The sequence below is a fragment of the Neovison vison genome, chromosome 6 (assembly GCF_020171115.1).
Source record: "Neovison vison isolate M4711 chromosome 6, ASM_NN_V1, whole genome shotgun sequence".
Taxonomy (NCBI): domain Eukaryota; kingdom Metazoa; phylum Chordata; class Mammalia; order Carnivora; family Mustelidae; genus Neogale; species Neogale vison.
Window position 1 is genome coordinate 45,940,062 of NC_058096.1, and position 20,786 is coordinate 45,960,847.

Genomic DNA, 20,786 nt, shown 5'->3' on the forward strand with positions numbered 1-20,786 from the left:
ATAGTAATCTGTATCCATATAAATCCTGAACTGTCTGGAATGGTTTCCAAAGCCCTTTTTGAAGGAATTGATATTGAAGTGAAGAGTGATTATGGGGTCTGTATGGACTTTGAGTGAGCACAGGTTGGTAGTGTGCTCTGGTCCTTCAGGTTTTCATCTGTTAGGGCCCTTCACCTAGTCAGGCAGGAAGAGCCAGAATGGGAAAAGTAGCATAGGGAACAAGGGAGTTTTTTTGGGGTGGGGTGGGGTGGGGTGGGGTGGGTGAATGATCTTTTTCAGTAAGAACGTGAGTTGGAAATCAGTTCTACCTAAAAGACATATAGGACAGTCCACTGAAGACTGCACACTGAGTTTGCTTGAGCAATGGATAACATTTGAGGTATTTAGTCCACCAATCCTATTCTTCAAGGGTTTTTCTCTACCTAGCTCTTCCTTACTTGACCACTAAAAGGCAAGCAAGACAAAATAAGATAGAACCTTCATCTTTTATTTTAGGAACTATGGGTCGTGATTCAAAGTGTCTTCCACCTAATATTGAATAATTTTTAATTTTTCCCTCTTTATTTAAAAAGCAGTTGAACAGAAGCATTGCTGATTCTAGAAATGTTCAACAGTGAATGTGATGGCACCTTCCCAGGATGACTGTGACTAAAACACGCAAACAAATAAGAAAACCCCAGGTCACTCCTTGAAGTCTCCCAATAGTAGAAAATGTGAAGAGATATAAATACTGTAACTGTATAGTTAAATAATTAGAGGGTATTTGGTATAGACAGTATGATAATATACATTGGAAAAATTGGCAGGAATTGGCACATTGATTACTGTTACACAGAAAAGTTTTGAGCATTTACAAAAATAATGATGCCATTTTTATATAAGTAAATGAAAATGCCCTTTTTAGAAAATCCTCTGTTCTCTTAAAATAAGATTTTTTAACAATTAAAAGACTACTTCCTAGCTTATAAAGATATTTTTGTCCTCGTCATTATAATCTTGACATTTATCAAGAACTTATTAATGGCCTTACATGCATACTTATACTTAATCTTCACAAAGACCATGAGATACTCTTATGATCTTTATCTTACAGGTACAGAAACAGAGGATCTGAAAGTTTAGGTACCATGCCCAAGTGTAGAGCTGTGATATCTTACTCTAGAGCCCATGTCAAATTATCCTTTTTTTTTTTTTTTTTTTGTTATAGAATGATTAGACTTAAAAAATCTTAGCAGAAAACCGGATTTCATTCAACCAAAGGCTTATTAGCATTTCATCTGTAGCTATAAATATATGGTCACATTGCAGACCAATACATATGTATAGTAAATATTTACATGGCTTTCAGACAGTTTGTAATTTCATGTTCACTAAAATATTTTCAGTTGAAATATTTTTATTCTCCAGATATAGCATATAGTTGGGGAGGAGTTTGGTTTTTTTTTTACTTTATTGAGATATTATACAAAACCTGTACATATTTAATATATACAATTCAATGACTTTGTGGATAAGTGTGCACCTGTAAAACCATCACCACCATCAAGTGACAGACCTATCCATCTTCTCCCAAAGTTTCCTTCTGCCCCTTATTTTTTTGTGATAAGACATAACATAAGATCTACCTCTGAAAATTTTAAGTTTATGATGTAGTTAGGCATAGGATTTTAAAAACTCTGTGGTTGTTGGGGTGCCTGGGTGGCTTAGTTAAGTAAGCGTCTGCCTTTGGATCAAGTCATCATGATCTTGGGGTCCTGAGATCAAGCCCCAAGAGGGGCTCCCTGCTCAGTGGGGAATCTGCTTCTCCTCCCCCCCTCCTGCTATTATCCCTATATCAAATAAATAATAAAATCTTTAAAAAGAAAAAAAAACCTCTTATGGTTCTCATAGTCTATTGAAGGTAACTGGTAGAGTTGACATGTGACATCTTTTCATATCAGTTCTCCTAGTGTTCCTAACCTGGGAAGAAATGAAGGGCTATATGTAAGATCTAAGTTGAAATAATATAAACAAAAGGATAGAGAGAGAAATTGTACAATACAATGCAATTTTCTAATGTCTTGGCTTCAGTATGCAGAACACTCTGGATCCACTAAGTTCAAATTCTGGACATTTTCCTTAGGGATAATGTAATCTGTGTCACAGAGTACTTGGAGAAGACAACAGGAAATATGTTTCTAATTCCAAATGAGTCAGGCAGATACATAATGACTTTGAGTTAGTTTTTTTTTTTTTTTAAAGGAGAGGTCCAGAAGAATATAGGAGTATTAGGCTCCAGGGATTAAAAAGGAATTTTTTTTCCTTGGCTTCCTGGATAAAACTTTCTTGGTATGCTTATTTTTCCTCAGTTTTATACTAGCTTAACTTTTGGATTTGCTTTTATTAAGATTTTCAGTCTTGGGGCCTCTTTTCAGATCTTTGAAACCAGGTGGTATGCAATGGAGATTATTATTTCTTCTGAATTAATGGGTATACCAGATCTCCACTGGTGTCTTATATTACTTTGTCCACCAGAGGGTTATAGCTCAAGGGCTCTGGGGCAGTTCAGCTGTGGGATCTTATGGAATTTAAGAACACCCAAATTATAAATTCTTAAAAAGGCATATCTTTGGTCCTGAAGCATCTGCTCATTGGTTTTTGGTTTGTTTTTGTTTTTGACAGTGGGGAGTTCTGTACTAGAGACCATAGTAAGCTATCCAGATTTTCCCTTGGATGTAAATGCTTCCAAAATGGAAAGCAGAGTACAGATTTGAGTTCGTTTCATCATTATTCATTCTTAAGCAACAGAACTCCACTTAAGACTTTCATAATTATTTTAACTGTGCCTGGTAAAGCAAGATGCTAGTAACATGAAAACCTCATAGTGCCTACCATGGACATGATTCTGAATGCCTGTTGCAGTCACCTAACAAGGCAGTTAGAGGTTTTGGTTTCGCGTTTTGTAGATTTTTGCATGTTTTATATCACACTTCATACATGTGATCCCTGGAGATTTAGCCCCAGGTGATTGGATTTGGCTTAGAGTTAGAGCTCAGGGACACCGTATTGATGGTAACTAGTCAACCAGATCAGACACTGTACATTTGGTAGGTTTGAGAGCAAAATGCAGAGAGTGTGAAAACCAGGAGAATGGCTCAGAAAGGTGCTTAAAAATAAGATAGAAGGCAAAAGCTGTAAGGCAAGCAAAGCCGTGAATACACAAAAGCAAATGTAAAGAAGAGAGTGATGCCACTGAAGAGGTGCCTGTGGCCCTCGGCCAGGTCTCAAGGAGTAGCAGGCAGAGTAGAAAGGACACAAACTCAAGTCACACGAGTACATTTGTTTGTGAAATTGTATGCTGCCAGCTCTTGGACTGGGTCCTGTGATAGCACTTCCCTTCTTCCTTCCCTGCTCACCTCCAGCCTTGTTGCCAAGCAGCCCCAGCCTGCTTGCCAGCTCACTCCCCCACAACCCACATGGTAGGACTTGTGCAAATCATTGCTCAAGTAAAGTACAGCACATCATAAGTTGTTTGTTAATGAAAGGGCACAGACACAGCACATCTGCACATGTCCATATTTATTTCTTAATGTCTTGTCCTGTTTTACTCCAACACAAAGTAATAACCTTGGCATTACAGCTTATCCTCACTCCCCTATTCCTGTAGCCCTCATGGAGAGTACAGAACAGTTGTAGGGGCAGAAGTAGAAGCAGAGATGGGACATTCCAGAGTCACCAGAGTAGGGGAGGAGAGGGCCATATAAATTTGTGAGAACTGCTGAACACCCTCCCATTTATGGTTGGGCCTGATTGGTTAGTGGCTGTTGATAGTGGTTCCTGCCCAGGACCAGACAGGGCCCCCTTCGGTTCATCACATTGTATCCTCACGGCCACCTTGAGCTAGTTACGTACTTTCATGTGAAACAGTCATGTTCAGGTTCTTCAGATGATGGAAGTTTATGTTGTCAGGACAACCAGATTTGCTGGTGTGCCTCCCAGGCTGTAAATGTATTTCAGTTGGAAGGCTTGCCCTGAGGACTTTAAGGCAAATCACTCATGGGCTATTAAAGCCTTGCTTTAAGGTATACACACACACACACGCACATATTTACATTTATATATATTTATATTGGCAAAATAGCAAATATGAGTCAAAATAGATAATGTGTGTGCTTATATATGTATATATATATGCATGTTTATGCATGTATATTACACATATATGTAAAATTTCAGGGCTTAAGGGAGCTCAATAATGATAAAAAAGTACAGGTGTTTTGAGAATAACATGTTACGTTAATAGAAGGAGGGATGGGGACAGTGAGGTAAAAAAAAAATCACCCAGCTCTCATTTTTTTCTTTTTTTAAGATTTTACTTATTTGAGAGAGAGAGTAAGAGGGGGGTGAAGGACACAGGGAGAAGCAGGCTCCCCACTGAGCAGGGAGCCTGATGCAGGGCTCAATCCCAGAACTCTAGGATCATGACCCAAGTCAAAGGCAGACACTTAACTGGCTGTGCCTCCCAGGTGCCCCAACAGCTCTCATTTTTTTTTTTTTTTTAAGAACCTTGTGAAGGTAATGAAGGGAACACATATCTTCAGGTTCCAAAGGTTTACTCTCCAGGGGTAATTAAAAATATAATTATGGGTTATGAATTATAAAGATTTCAGGTAAAAATCCTTTGTTATCTTTTATCCTAAAGTCTCAAATGAAATTTGATCTAGTTACATGAACAATCTTTAAGTCCTTGGAATTTGACAACTGAGTAGTAAATGAGGAAATTATTTTAAGTGTATTTTCCCTCTTCTTACAGATGCTTTGGTTTTTGTTTCTGACACTGTTTTGCTTGTTCATATAAAGTGAATGTTTATCCTAGAAATCTTTTCTTAGATTACATATACTATATATATACACATATATATATATATATATATATATACAAGGCAGAGGCTTGTAGTATATATACTATATATATACACTTATATATGTGTATATATATATGTGGATTTTATTTATTTGAGAGAGAGCACAAGCCCCAAATTTATAATATTTTTAAAGGGGGGAGAAAAACTGATATTGAGACTTATAGAAGTTGATAACATTTCCCATAGATCTGAAACTTACAACAAAGTAGTAGTGACAGAAGAAGAGATTGTGTTTATTTATTTATTTATTTATTTAAGGTTTTATTTGAGAGAGAGAGTAGAGTGAAAGAGCCCAAGTTGGTAGTGGGGTGGGGAGGGAGAAGCAGGCTTCCCACTTAGCAGAAAGCCCAAAACCGGGGCTCCATCCTAGGACTCTGAGATCAGGACCTGAGTGGAAGGTAGATGCTTAACCAACTAAACCATCCAGGCACCCATGTTTCTTTTTTTAAAAAATAATGTATTCTGTGTTTTCCAACTACGAAGTCTATTATAAAGAGTTGAAAAAATGTAAGTTAAGTTCTTTCATTCTATCTGACAGGGATTAAGAGCTTAGGGTAGTAGATAGGTAGATAAATTTGGACTCAAATTCAATCTCTGCCCCTCAGTAGCTGTGTTAACCTCAGGCAAATTAGTTACTTTCCTTAGCTGGAAAATGAGAATGATAGTAATATAATCTCATGTGGTAGTTCTTTTGGAAATAAGGCACATAAAGCTCTTGGCCAGTAGTATTGAATGTACTGTTAGCTTCTTCTTAATTATATTCCATCAAGCCGTAGGTAAGATGCATAAAGGTATATGTTTATACATCATTTGGGCATTTACACTGTTTATAGCTTTTCAGTATTATTAAAAAATGCATCTTTGCATATAAATTGACCATTGTTTAGTTTCAGGGAATTTTTTCTACCCTAAAAAAATTTCAACAGTATTGGAGAGTTTAAAAATACTAGTCTTTTTAAATGTATTTCTGAATTATTTTCTAAAATAGCTATCCAATTTATTTTTCTACCAGCAGTGTTCTCAGACAAAACTGGATTTTTAGGTTCTTCTTAACTTACTTTAAAAAGTGAAAATTGTATAATGGTTTTAATTTGAATTTCCTTATTTTTACTGGTGAAATTTGGCATTAGCTTATTTGGTTTTCTGTTTTGTTTTAAAGATTTTATTTATTTATTTGACAGAGAGAGATCACAAGTAGGCAGAGAGGCAGGCAGAGAGCGGGGGAAGCAGGCTCCCTGAGCAGAGAGCCCTATTATTAAAGTAAATCCAAGGACACTGGGATTATGACCTGAGCCAAAGGCAGAGGCTCAACCCAGTGAGCCACCTAGGCACCCCTATTTATTTGGGGTTTTTTGTTTGTTTGTTTGTTTTTTAATTTTTTTCATTTATTTTCAGCGTAACAGTATTCATTGTTTTTGCACCACACCCAGTGCTCCATGCAATCCGTGCTCTCTCCAATACCCACCACCTGGTTCCCCCAACCTCCCACCCCTCACCCCTTCAAAACCCTCAGATTGTTGCTTATTTTGTTGTTGTTATTGTTTTTAAAGATTTTATTTATTTAGGACAGACAGAGCACAAGTAGATAGAGAGGCAGGCAGAGAGAGAGGAAGAAGCAGTCTCCCTGCTGAGCAGAGAGCCCAATGTACGGCTCTATCCCAGGACCCTGGGATCATGACCTGAGCTGAAGGCAGAGGCTTTAACCCACTGAGCCACCCAGGCGCCCTTGTTGCTTATTTGTTTTTAATGCTTATCTTTTTCATGAACTGTCTATGTCTTTTGCTGACTTATTAACTAGGGGGTTAAAATTTCTTCTGATATTTTTTGTTTTAAATATTTCATCTAACTATAAAGGCTTTAAAATTTTTTCATTTTTATTCTTTTTATCTTTTTTCAAGGAAGTTTCATTTTTTATGTTAGTTACTATACAGTATATCATTAGTTTTTGATGTAATGTTCCATGATTCATTGTTTGCATATAACACCCAGTGCTCCATGCCATATGTGCCCTCCTTAATACCCATCATTTTTTCTTTTACATTTAAGCTCATAAATCCTCTCCCCCAAAATGCCAACTGCACATTGTATGTGAACTCTATTTCATGCTGTGGCTTTTACTCTTTAGGTACAACTGAAACTTTAGTTTCCTTTATCATTACTGTAACATATAATAAATAGTTTGTGAGTCCCAGAAATTTACCAACTCTTGGTTAATTCCCACTTATATATAAAAATGTTGTTTTCCTGATTAAAGTAAATCCAAACTCATTTTTTCTTTAAACTATTGAAGAGTAGCAACTATTAAAATTGTTCCAGTTCCATTTAAAATTTTTCCTGGAGTTATTTGTGTAAAATTATCCCATGTGGAAATTGTGCTTAAGATAGAGCAGCCTAATAAACAAAATCCTTACCTTTCCTCTTCCTCTTTTTAGAATTTTATAGAATCTTCTATCACATTATTTGACTCTGACCTAGAAAGTGGGAAGTTTATTGACATTACAAATCAGGAAATTTCTGACTTGGAAGAAGTCGGCTTTGGCAGTGAAACAAGATCCATTCATGTTAAAAGTGGAGTGTAAGTTGTCTCCTATTCTGGGAACTTTGAGAGGTAAAACCAAACTCTCTTTGGTTTTAAAAATGTTGATTGCTCACATGTGTATTACCTCTGTTCTTTCTCCCTTTTTTCCCCTACTAGATGGGTTGCTTACCAGCAGAAGTTCTTTTGTGGAGAACAGTACATTTTAGAGAAAGGGAAATACAAATGCTTTTTTGACTGGGGAGGATCGAATAATATAATCATGTCAATACGACCTATCCAACTGGTGAGTTACGAATGACCATAACCAATTCCAGAGCATATAATGGCATACACTTGACTATGTGGAACAGGCTTTTTAAAAACGAAACTGCTGGATTATGTTATGTGAATATATAAAGAAAATGAAATAGCATATGAATTTTCTTAGACTCTATAGAGAGCTTGTAGTAGTTGGTATCTCATCAGTAGCTCATCAATGACTATAATTTGATCATTCTTTTAACAGTATTTATTTCATGCCTCATATGTCAGACACTACTGATCACTGGAGATACAAGATGAATAAGATTGCCCTGATGGGCCTCTGTTTCTTAGAGGAGACTGATGTGTAGGTGATTGTGGTATGATTAGTGAGGAGGTGGATGTGTAGGCAGCACTGCGGGAGCCAGTGAAGGAGCCCTCCGAGCCTGGGAGTTGGGCATCATGCCACTCCTGTATTAAGTGATATCTTAAGGGATAAAAGCACTTTTGCTAGACAATGGAGTAGGGCAGAAAAGGCAATCCTCAAAGAGGGAAATAATCTCCTCATGTGCAGAGTCATGCAGTTAGGAAAGAGTGTGGCCAGTGTGGAAAATACATACCCCAAGAAGAGTGCCCATGATACAGTGTGGGAAAGGTAAGGGCAAGAAGCTCAGACTCTCTCTTTCTGATGGTCATTGACACACATATTTTTTCCCCCAACTACATGACTCAAAATGAATTAGTAAGGAATAAATACTAAAATTATTATAATATAATCCAGTAAATTATTTGAGGGTCATAACCAGTTCAAGAAATCTAGTAAATTTGACCTTTTTTCCCCATTTTTTAAAATGGTATTTTAAAACTTTCAAAAAGAAAACTAAGATTACATGATGATGGTTTTTAAAATGTTTTCATATATGTTTCAGGAACCACGTGGAATAAATGAGCCTCCACATTTGGTATGTTTCACAATTTTTTAAATTTACTATTTATTAAAAGCATTTGTGCTCTTTGTCTTAGTTCTTTCTCTTTCCATCAGATAAATTTCTTATGTTTATAAATCAGGGCAGTTTATTTGGTACTTGATACCTATGGGCAGCAGAGTACCCATCTCCATGACAGGTTCTGTTGGCCTGGACTTGTCATATTTCCTTTTGTTTTCTCCCCATAGAGCTTTAGCTCTGACCACTTTGGGATCATTTTGAACCTCTGCCCCTCCTTTCCTCCTGCCTGTCCGTTCTTCAGTGTCACATTTTCGTTCAGCACAGCACCTTCTGCTGTCTTTAGAGGAGCAAACTTAACATGGAGAACTGTTTGTCTGGGCATGCTTATTATGTAAATGTATTTTTAATACCTAAGTCAAACATTTCTTAAAAGCACGAGTAAAACTGTAGCCCTGCTTCCTTATTTCTAGTGTGTTAATGGTTTGAAGGATTGGGCAATACTCTGGAGCCTGACATTTATTACCCATTGAGGGCTACAAATTGCATTTACTTTATCCTTCTAAAAGCTCAGTGAGGTCAAAATTAATCCCAGTTATTGATGAGAAAACAAAGATTTAGAATGGAAGTATCATTTCACACAGCTAGAAGTAGGAAAATGGGCATTTTTTAGCATCTGACTCCACTCAACTCAGCATTTTCAAGATTTTGTATCAGAGAAAGACCTATCATGTAATCCGTACATCCACAGGAGTAAGAGGGGATGAGAGACCTTGCTTCTTCTGTCTTATTTTAACAAATTTGGAAAAATTTCTGTCAAAACCCAATTGAGTGATTAATTTTAAATATTTGACATTTGCTGGCTTTAGATAATGCTAGATCTTTTTCTCTGAGTGTTTTTATTTTTCATGTTCATGTCAGTGTTTCTCTATTTCAGGTTAGCTTAGTTGTAACCTTGTTTCTGTTCATAATGTTTTCAGGTTTTCTTATTTTCTAATTAGCTCAGGCCTATTGGGAACATTTCCTTTTCGAATATAATTAAGTTGTTATACTTAGAGACGCTTCCTGCGAGATCTTTATTTCAGATCTTTGAAAACTCCAGTGGTGAACTTGTAAAGAACTTGTACATGAATCAGCATAACATGAGCAATTAAAGAGTTAAGCAGGGATAATTCCTAACTGCACATTTTCTGAGTTTTAAGTGCAGATAAAAGTCACATTCTTGTAAGTTCTGTTTTTTCCCTCCTACATTCCTATTCTTTTTTACGGACTTCCTTGTTTGGGGCAGATTGCTTGAAGGATTTTCTTTATAGTATTTCCAGTCTGACTTGAAGAGAGAGGAAGCAGCAGAAAACACTGAGTGAAATCAGCCCCACTTCATATTTCTGGATCTGACTCAGCCATCGCCTTGTGAAATAAGTGTTTCTGACAGGTGTATGATAGCCAGATATTTAATAACATGCAGACAAAGCCTCCTTAGTTTACCTAGTATCAAAGTTGGTCCTGTTTTCACTGGACCAAATTTTCAGAATGTTTTGCTTGTTTTCACTTGGAGAGAGAAAGAGGTTCTTGGCTAACTTGGCAAACTCTGGTTCCATTCAGTAACTAGAAAGTGTTTTCTCCTTCACAAATAGCTGTCATAGTCAGATTGACTATTTAGATGCTGTGCTCAGATGGAGTAGTTATTTTCCCTGAGGACTAAGGAGGAAATGACATCTCATAGTTCAAGTCCAAGGATTTTTTTTTTTTTTTTTAATGCTGGTGATTTTAAAGGGAACCTCAAGCAACATAAGAAGGGAAAAGCCAGAATATGCATATATATAGATATAAATAAACATCATGAGTGTTACTCTGATAAATATATCATTTTTGATGTGTCACCATATTATAATAAGGTATGTCTTATTTGAGATCCAGAACACCTCCTTTGAAAGATTCTTATTTGTCCTCTGGCTGAAGACCAATCACCAAGTCTAACTGACAACTCAAAATATATAGCATCATTATGTAGTTCTTCATAATAGCAGCTGGAATTTAATTTTGTTTTTACTTTCTCCAAAGAAAACAAAAACAAACAATATGGATTATGTTCATAATGTCATCATCTCTTTATCTTAGCAGATCAGATGTCTCACTAGATTAAATCCTATAAAATTGAGTTTAGTTTTCAGGGAGGTTGTAGTCAGGCACAGTTCTCTAGAAATTCTAACAAGTTATTCCCTTTGATACAACTAAGGACTTTTTTCCCCTTAAAATATTTTTCAAATCCATGTGCAAATGTTATTACAAACTTTGATTTCTTTGGATATTGAGCCCCTCCCATTTTATACATGATTGTAGTTGAGAAAAAAGCAACTGGATATTTTTTATATTGCATAATTTGGCCACATTGAATTTTAGAGTTGTCATAGGATCTTTAACAGTTACTATGTATGGGGGATAGAAAAGTGACAGTGTTGGGCAAATATCACTAAGATTGAAGAATATTAAAGGAAAACATTTCTTCGTGGTGTTGCAGTCAGACCATTTTTATAGAATTCAAAGACCAGAAATAGGAATAGCTACTTTTCTAAGTAAAAAAAAGCCCTCTATGAGTAATCAGGGAAGTAAAATTACTGTGTAGTAAGTATTTGATGTGAGGAGTACATAACACTACCACCTGAGACACTATGATGTAATAGAAGAACAGAAACTGATAGAAACAAGACTGTTCCTTGTTTAACAATTAACATGTTTGTGTGAGGAAAGTCCAAGGGCTGAAGAAAGTCAAATATGCAATAGAAAGTTTCTCATAGAAATTATCATAGCATTGGAAAAAATAAAGTTACTTTGAAGAAATTATTCTGATATTGTGAAATTAAGCACAACTTATGTGTTTGGTCAGTAATTAAAATTCTGAGTTCTCAGTTTGTAAGATTAAAGAGCTATTACATTTATATTCATGTAGATCATAAATGAAAAGTATGTAATAAGCCTCTGTGCAAAAAGTTCCTCATAAAATGGTGGTAGTTTCTATATGAACTGGTTCCAAGAAGTAATATATATGAAAAGGCAGTTGGCACTGCAAAACCGAGGTACCGTGTGTGTGTGTTTATCTGTACAATTCTGTTTGGGAGACTGGTTGATATTGAAAAGGAAACCAGAATATGACTTCTCCACCTAGCTTTTCCCAGGTCTTAATTTTGCCAAGGCACTGTTAATTAATTTCACTAGTAGTAGCAATCACAATTATTATAATTAATAAGCACAGACTTGTTTTTTTTTTTAATTTTTTTTTCAGAATTGGTTTCTTTATGGACCATTCTCAGAACATTATTATGAGAATTCTATTCCAAGACATTTGTAGGGTAATCAGAATGAGGCATTACTTCTCTGGGGTTGATCAAATTTTGGGTGAATCCTATGGCACTGTGTATCATTTGGGGAGTAAAAATTTTAAAAAAGCTCAGATCAGCATTAAGCCTGGTTTTTCGGTTCGGGCAAAGAATTAACCCACCAAATCCAAAAAGTATTTTATGGCAAATGTGTATGTGTTTGTGTGTCTGTGTATATTTTAATTAGTGCTCCTGGGACTGAAGACAGACTAAACACTAGAGTTGGCTACTATATATATATGCCATCCAAAATATGCTTAACTTGCATGGTCAGTTGTCTGGATTTATGGTGAAATTGTGAAGTATAAATCTTATGCTCAGCAACATAAAAACAATGAACAAACTGGGTAGTTGCAGAGTAAACAAAGCAGCTGTGACCTCTGTTCTCATGTGGCTTTTCCAACTCTTAATCATGAATTAAGATATTGGCATGTAGAAGAAATTGCATTTTTTGGAAGTAAAATTGTGATTTACTTCTCAGTCTTTTGTTTTATAAGTCTTTAAGTTAAAACACATAGTTTGTAAAATGACTAACCAAAATATGTGTTTGTCAAGGAAATGAGGGGCAATTTCCCTGATACACGGAGTTGTTTTTCTACAAGGAATTATTTCAGAAGTCTGTCTCATTTTGGACTTTCTCATTGTTGCTAGCCTCTGTATCCACCAGAAGGACCATGATGGAAACTTGCTGGTTATACCTCCATAAGGCAGGGAATCCCTTGGTGTTTGAATGCTTCAAATGCAGTCTGGTTTCACAGTGGCAAATCAGGTTGTACCACGCCATGGTTGGTCCAGGGGAACTGATTCTCCCCTTTCCTGATTTTTGGTGGTCTTTGATGTCAGAGCAGAAGGAGATAGTCAAGAAGCGGTTCCTCAGAACTTAGAGACTATCAGCCTCTAAGAGGACTCTTGGGAAGATGAAGGAGGCAAACATCAGTGGCTCAAAGCTGCTTTGTTCTTGATACAACTTGAGCGGGAGAAAGGACAGTGGTGTCCAGCCCTCAGTATGATGGTTTATTAGCTACAATGCGAGCCTGTGCAAGATGAACCTGTGGGCCGTTTTATTTCAAAGCGCCAGTGTATTTTGAAATATTTATAGGGCTCATTAATTCTTTCTTCCCTATTATATAGATCCAAGGCCACTAGAGTTGCAGATCATTGTGTATCTGGTCTGAAGGGAATCATAGTTGAGATTTCATGGATTTTTCAACAAAAGGGACGAAAGTAGAAACGTGCTTGTATATGCTTGTAAGCTTTATATTTAAGATAGTCTGAACAGTAAAATGGAGCCCGTTGGCTGAAATACATGGAGGTCTTTCTTTTTTCACCATAAATCTTCTGCTCATCTCGTTGTCATTATCTTCTCTGCCATCTGCCCCCTTGTTCTCTCAGGCCCACTTGCCTGCATTCACTCATACTCTGTCCTGCAACCTTTTATTAACTGGATCTGTGAGACTTGGGAAGAGAAAAGGCTTACCAACCACTCCTCATACTAACTGAAACTGCCTTCATATTTAGAACTAAATTGCTTCTTATCTTAAACATGTAGTCTCAGCACAAGGGATAATTGATACAATGGGCAGGGACCACATGTTAGTGGAGAAGGGATTCTGATTTAATCTTACAGGTAGAATTGTTTTCTGGGCCTCTGTGCCCAGAATCTGGTGGAAAAGATGGATGAAAATGGTAACTGTGACATTTCCAGAAATGGGTAAGGAAACAAAAATGGGAGTTTAAAGAGAATATTATCCTTAACAAGGATCCATTGGTAATAGATAAAACACTCATATTTTGCTGAATTTTAATTTTTAAAAGATTTATTTTATGAGACTGATGCACTACCTGCTGTGCTAATGAGGCACCTACAAAAGATTTATTTATTTTAGAGTATAGCAGGAGGAGTGGCAGAGGGAAAGGGAGAGAAATGCTCAGGCAGACTCCCCATGAGCGTGGAGCCTGATGGGGGGCTCAGTCTCATGAGCCCGAGATCATGACCTAAGCTGAGATCAAGAGTTGGACGCTTAACTGACTAAACCACCCAGGTGCCCCAATTTTGCTGAATTTTTTTTACAAACATAAGAAATAAAAGGTTTTCATTTGCTTTTGTGATAATGTCAAGCAGTTGTTTTCTGTTAATTAGTTGTGTTATTCTCATAGCTCAAAGCATTCAGTAAACCGGGATTCCAAGGTGAATGCGTAGATTTTACAGAAGAAATTGATTTGACTTCATTCACACCATGTTCTTTTAAAGTTCTTCGGGGTTGGTAAGTATGCTTGTTTTGAGTGTTTTCTACTAATGTTTTAATAACTAACTTTCCTTTAAATTTACAGATATTTTACTTGCTTTAGTATTATTTTTGATTCACAGTGAATTAAAGTCTTTTAGTCCTTGGTCAGTTGCTAATTAGCCTATAGTAATTTTGCCTGTCTTGTGTTATGGGCCATTGTGTAATACAGAGGGAAAAAATGCTGATTAGCTAACTTTGGGAGCATTGTGGACATTTTATTTTCTTACTGTTATTTTAGATTATTTCCTAAATATTTTGAATACTTATATTGTATGCTATTGGATAGCATAATAGAATGTTATGTAAAAACCAGTGTTTTGTCCATAGTAGACCTATTACACTGAAATTTAAAAAATTGTTTAAAGTATGTATCAATCTCATATCACAGATGAGGACTCCTGATTTCAAAGTTAGGGTTTCCTATGATCACATGATCATATACCAAATGTTAGACCCATGATCGCTTTAGTCTTTTTTAAAAAATTAATTAAATTAATTCTAATAAATTTAAATTAAATCTTGTGTTCTTTGAGCTATAGCTGTTTATTAGCTCTTTTTCAGATGTAAATGAGCTGTATTTGATTCCCAAGACTAATACATATTTCCTCATTTTTTAATTATAAAATATACATAAAATACAGTTTACCATATTAACCATTTGAAGTGTGCAGTTCAGTGGTAGGTCTGTTTCAAGTATCTACCTAATAACTCATCAGAATTTTCTGTTCATTCTTCAAGATGTCTTGGATTTGTCAGTTCTCCTTTTCCTCTTGAATCATTTCTTCTCCTTGCAGAACCCCAGTCTCCTGGTTAGCTTCACTCCAGTATTATCTTCCTTCCATCCTTTACCAGAAACCCAATTATTTGTCCCACAATCCAGCTTATTATTTTTATTACTCTGCTTTACATTCCCCAGTCCTCCTCTACTACCAGCCAGATCGAGTTCAGATGCGTCCTTTTCCAGATTTACTGTCAGTTAGTCTTATCTGCCCTACCCATTCCCCATTCTGTCCTTCCAGTGTCTCCCTCTCTACCCCTCTTCCCACCTTCCCACATTTACTCTGCTGAGTATTTTCTGCTTACTCTCTATATCAGGGGTAGACCTTTTCTTTCAGGGTCAGGTAGTAAGTATTTTTGGCTTTGTGAGTCTTGCAGGCTCTGTCCCAGCTACGCAGTATGGCTGTTACGAGCACAGACGCAACCACAGACATTACACAAATGAGTGGCTCAACTATGTTTCAGTAAAACTCTATGGGCATTGAAATCTCAGTCATATAGCATATTCACATATCAAAAGCTGTTCTTTTAATTTTTTAAAATTATTTAAGCACATGAAAGGCAGACTTAGCTTCTGATCTGTACAGAAACTGGCAGTTGGACAGATGGCCCACAGGCTGTACTTTGCTAACCCTGCTCCCTATGAATGGCTCTAAGTTTCAGGGAAACCTAGCCAGCAGATGTTATTTGTTTGGCCTACACACACTGTTAAAAAAATATATCAACATTTTGGGTTAGGGTTTTTTCACCTTTTTAAAAAAAAATCAGAAGATTTGAAAACTGAGAAGCACTCACCTTTGGGAGTAATTAGTGAGTGTTAACTAAATGGCATATGTGATTCCAATGAGCTATAGGATATATTCCAAGTTGATTTTTTTTTTTTTTTAACCTGGTATACTCTTCATGTACATTACCTGCCTGGCCTCCTATAGGTATGTAAGCTTGTGGCCCCCATTTAATACTAAACCAAGTATATCTTTATGGGTCAGCCCATCCCCATTCCCTCTGTCAGTCTTCTTGATTAACCCTAATTCCACCAGTCTTTCTCTCCCAGATTTTCTATAGCTCTTCCTAGTTCGAACTTGTCTCTGCATGTTAAAAGGATATGAAGGTATTTATAGGATATGAAGGTATTTATTTGGCCCTTCCACTTTATTGTAATATTAATATTAATAATAACATTAAAATTATTAAATAATATTAAATTTATAATATTATAATATTAACATTAAAACACATAAGATAGGACACTATAAGTTAGACTATCAGCAACTCTTTAGTGAGAGAGAAATGTATACTGGGCACCTGAAATAACTTTGTTACTAGTATTTGGCTCTGAGTTTCTTCTCCACTAAGATAAAAGAAATTGATTTATAAGATATATTTGCATTTTCTAATAAAGGGAAATATTGAAGGTTTTCTGGTTGAAAATGTTTTTTCTTGACACTGAAATCTAGGACAAATTAGCCATATGTTCACTTTATATAGAGAATATACATTTTATATATGTATATATCTATGTGTAGTTTGTTAAACTGCAGTTTAATAATAGAATATAGGAACCCTGGCAGTTGTGTAAGTACTTGGAAGACCTGGATTGAAGCCCAGTTCTACCACTTCCTAGATACATAACCTTAAACAAATTGGATTAATATCCAAAATTAGTTGTTTCATCCTGTAAAGGAGGGATAATAATGGTACCTACGTCAAAGGATTTTTTTAAAGATTTTATTTATTTATTTGACAGAGATCACAAGTAGGCAGAGAGGCAGGCAGAGAGAGAGAGGGAGGCAGGCTCCCCACTGAGCAGAGAGCCCCATACGGGGCTCGATCCCAGGACCCTCTGGGACCATGACCTGAGCTGCAGGCAGAGGCCTTAACCTATGGAGCCACCCAGGCACCCCTCGAAGGATTTTTATAAGGGCCAAATAAATGATGCATATTGCATATGATGGGCTGAAACTCCATGCCTGACATATTAGAAACATTTGATAAAATGCATAGTTACATAGGAGATATGACAGTAAGTTATAATGTTACAGAGCATCTCTTTGGTGGACCAGAGTGAACCTGGCCTAGCACAAAGACAGTTCTGGTGGTCTTAAGAGTGTCAGGCTAGGACTTAAACACACTGAATGTGAAAGGAGGAAGAGCCCCTTCATTTCTCCCTTGGGCTCTTTCTTTTCAAAAAGGTATTTCCTAACCAAACTTCTGATGAGTGATATATTGATGATAACCACTATCAACGATTCTAATGGACTTAATTCTTTTGTAAAAAAAAAAAAAAAAATTCCATTACCAGATGTATAGGTGTCAGATTTTATATACTGTTGTGTGACTTTCAGAGTCTAGTTTCTGTATTCCCCAGACTGACAGCAAGCCCATTATTAAATGAGGGTAGAAGTGATTTTTTTCCCTAAAAGGACTTCTAATCTGTTCAAGTACTTAATAATCACTATAATCTGATCCCAGGGTTTTGTACGTGAGGACACTAAATGAAGCTAATATTGGTAGCCTAAAGCAGATGTCCTGTTTCAAATTTCAGCTCTGCCATTTAGCAGTTGAGAAGACCTTGGGCAAATCATCCAACCTTTCTAATCCTTGGTTTTGTTGCCTATAAAAATAAGGATGTGTTTCTACTTCATAGAATTGAGGACACAATGTAGTAATACAGGTTACGTATCTAACCCACATATGGCACAGGGTAGGTAAGCAGTAAAGAATAGTTTTGGTTGTTTGTGTCCTACTCCTCCCCCGGTTTCCACAGCACGATGATTAGCCTGCCCTCCCAACTGATGCAATTTGACTGACTGTCTCACTGCCTGTTTTTAAGCTGGCTCCTGTATTACCAAGAGGACATTTCTGATAATCAGTGTGTGTTAGAAGAAGGCCTTTATGCTGACCTTACTTCCTGTGGCTGTCCAACGTCAAGGGTGAAATCACTCAAGCCCATTGATTATGTAAGTACTTTGCTTGAATGCATAATTACAAGATTTTTTCTTATGCAGTTTAATTACCATGAATGACGTGACATTGGAAGAAGCGATACATGGGTAAATATAAAAATATCAATAATTTACTCATGGACTAGAAAGTTGGGTTTCACTCATGAAATCCAACCAAAATGTAGACTGATTTATATATTTAAGTGAGAATTCAAAGCACAGGAGCTAGAATAATGTGTAGAGACCTGGGCTTAAATCCAAGTTTGATACTTTAACCATTTTGGATGACATTTAATAAAGTTTCTCACTTGCTTCATCTATGAAAAATAATAGTATTTTGTAAGGCCACTGGGATATTGAATGAGATGACTATTATAAAATGCCTAGCACATGGTGAGCACTTATTAAATGTTAGCTATTAATTAGCGGTAAATTTTTGGCCATAATTGTAGCAGTTGCTTAATAACAATAATAACCTGTTCATTTTATTACTCTAGGAGATAAGTCACACGATAATTTGCTAGTCAGGTGTACAGTGTTACTTTAAGGCATAGATCTTGATATGGCCACTGGTACTGATCTCAAACCCTCGTTTGGGGGAACTAGGGATTTCCTGCCTGGTTTGTGCAGAGTTACCTGTGTCACCTTGGAGACCCACATTTTTAGGGTTGGTAGTTTCTCCCTTCTATCATCTTTACTCAGAATTTTAAATTGGAGCAAAACAGGATCACTACTTTGCAGCATTAGTTCACACTCCATGTTTATAGGGTCTGTGCAGAGGAAGTAATGAGGATCTGGGATTATCGAGATGTCTGATTATGATCATTTCATCAGGGCATTTAGTCAGAGCTGAGGTTTACACAGAGGTGATTTGAAGCCCTGTGTAACAGTAGTAGTGACTGAGACCTTTCAACCAGAGCTGACTCCAAAGATAATCATCATACTCAGAATCTTTGATCCCAACCTAAGCAGTGTAGTCTTATTTCACAAGACATTCCTGGATAGAGTATTCTTGGTATCAGGCTAAGAATAGTCTTGGGTGAGAAACAAGAATAGAAACAGTCTGTGGTCTCTCTCCATGGCCCTTTAGACACCAACTGGGAAAGACTAAGTGGCTATTGATACTTCCTGTCTGTTGGACAAAAACCAGTGGAGAAAAAAGAATGTGGTCTGGTCAGTCTCTCCCAAGTATTGATAAGGCTGAAAAAGGCATGGAAAGCAGTCCATATTTACTGGGAAAGGAATTTGCTTAGCAATTTTTGTGGTCAAACCAGCAGACAGATACTTACTTGGTATTAACTAAAAGCAAAATAGATAGCTCTCAATATGAAAGTACCATCTTGAAAGGATTTTGTAGGACTTCTGATTCAGCAAGCTAAACCAACTAAATTTCTAGTGAATGCATTTTAGAAACAGTCAAAATGAATAAGTGTTATTTTTCTTTGAAGAATTACAGTTTTACATTCATGAAGTCAAAAGTGAAGAATTAAGAATGAAAATAGAAAAATGTTTTTAAGTTTTACTGCAGAGTTGCATGTCACTGTTTGGGTTCCATGGAACCCAAGCAGTATAAGTGAAGGTGTCTCTTGGAAAGGGCCAGGGAGCTATAGACAGAACCTTTTCATTCCAAGAACTGATTAAAGTTTCACTCCAAGAAGAGATTTAAAAAGCTGAATATAGTCAGGTTATGTAAGGGCAACACATTTATCTTCTTAATGCCTTTACATAGGGTGTTTTAAATCTTGGAAAAGTCTTTGTTGAGGATACATTTAGGCAATAGGTTTGGTTTTGAACTGGAGGGAATGTGTTGTGAGGGTGGGCATCCCAGCAGAGACACCCAGATTGAGCATGAAGAAGCCTTAACAGAGATAACGTTTTCTTGGTGAAGTCAACCATGCTACCCCTGGTGGCCCTGATGCCCTGAGTTGATCAGACCTAGGAGACTGACACGTGAACCAGGTCAGTACACTAATCTGTAGTAGTTGGATTCTCATGGCTGCAGTGCTTGGGAATTCTGTCCTGAGCATTTTTCTCCCTCTCTAAGGGAACAGGGGAAACTGAATTAGTCCTCAGAAGGTTATTTGTTGAGCATAAGTTTTAGGTAAAGTGAAGTTTGTTATCTTGAGATTAGTTAACTCCGCTAACATTCCCCACAAAAGAGACTCCTAGGGGTCTCAGCTGTGTGCGTGCTCCAAATTGTGTTGTCTTTCCCTGGGAAATGCGAGACATACTCTACCTATCCTGCTTCTCTGATTCAGTCACCTCTCCCCTGGCCTTTTTCTCCAGATTTCTTAATACTATAACATAAACCACAGTCCAGTGGGTTTCTGGATTCATTCTAGGAAATGGTTCTGTCTAGTTGAGTTGCCTTTACTATATACATGAGCCAACCTCATGATTCTGTTAATTAGTTACAACTGCAGAATTATGAAGGTGTTGCCTATAGCTGGCATTTCTAGACACATTATAAATTACTGTTGAAAAGTCATAACAGTGTAATATTGAGAAGTTTTAAAGATTCCATCTTCATACAAGATTAGTATGTTTTGCAAATGACTGTTTGCTCCAGGCTGATTTGTTTGCCCAGACTTACGTTACATTCTAGAGACTCATGGATAATTTGCAGTAATTTTACAGTGACAGGACCTTGGGAGCATAGTTGATAGTTCTGCTTCTCACTTACCATGACACTGGGAAAAATCACTTAATTTATTTGTACCTCCATTAACTCATCTGTGAAGAAACTGTTAGAATAGGTATTTTCAAACCTTTGTC

General features: G+C 36.7%; 1 protein-coding gene across 2 annotated transcripts in view; it reads left to right on the forward strand.

Annotated features, from left to right (window-relative positions):
* Positions 1 to 20,786, forward strand: part of CRYBG3 (crystallin beta-gamma domain containing 3) — a 117,341-nt gene that overhangs the window by 74,289 nt on the left and 22,266 nt on the right. For both annotated transcript variants that reach the window (XM_044251189.1, XM_044251190.1), the window contains 5 exons: positions 7,337 to 7,479; positions 7,600 to 7,726; positions 8,613 to 8,645; positions 14,159 to 14,265; positions 17,900 to 18,026. In XM_044251189.1, coding sequence (XP_044107124.1) covers positions 7,337 to 7,479; positions 7,600 to 7,726; positions 8,613 to 8,645; positions 14,159 to 14,265; positions 17,900 to 18,026 — 537 coding nt within the window. The remainder of the gene's footprint in view (positions 1 to 7,336; positions 7,480 to 7,599; positions 7,727 to 8,612; positions 8,646 to 14,158; positions 14,266 to 17,899; positions 18,027 to 20,786) is intronic.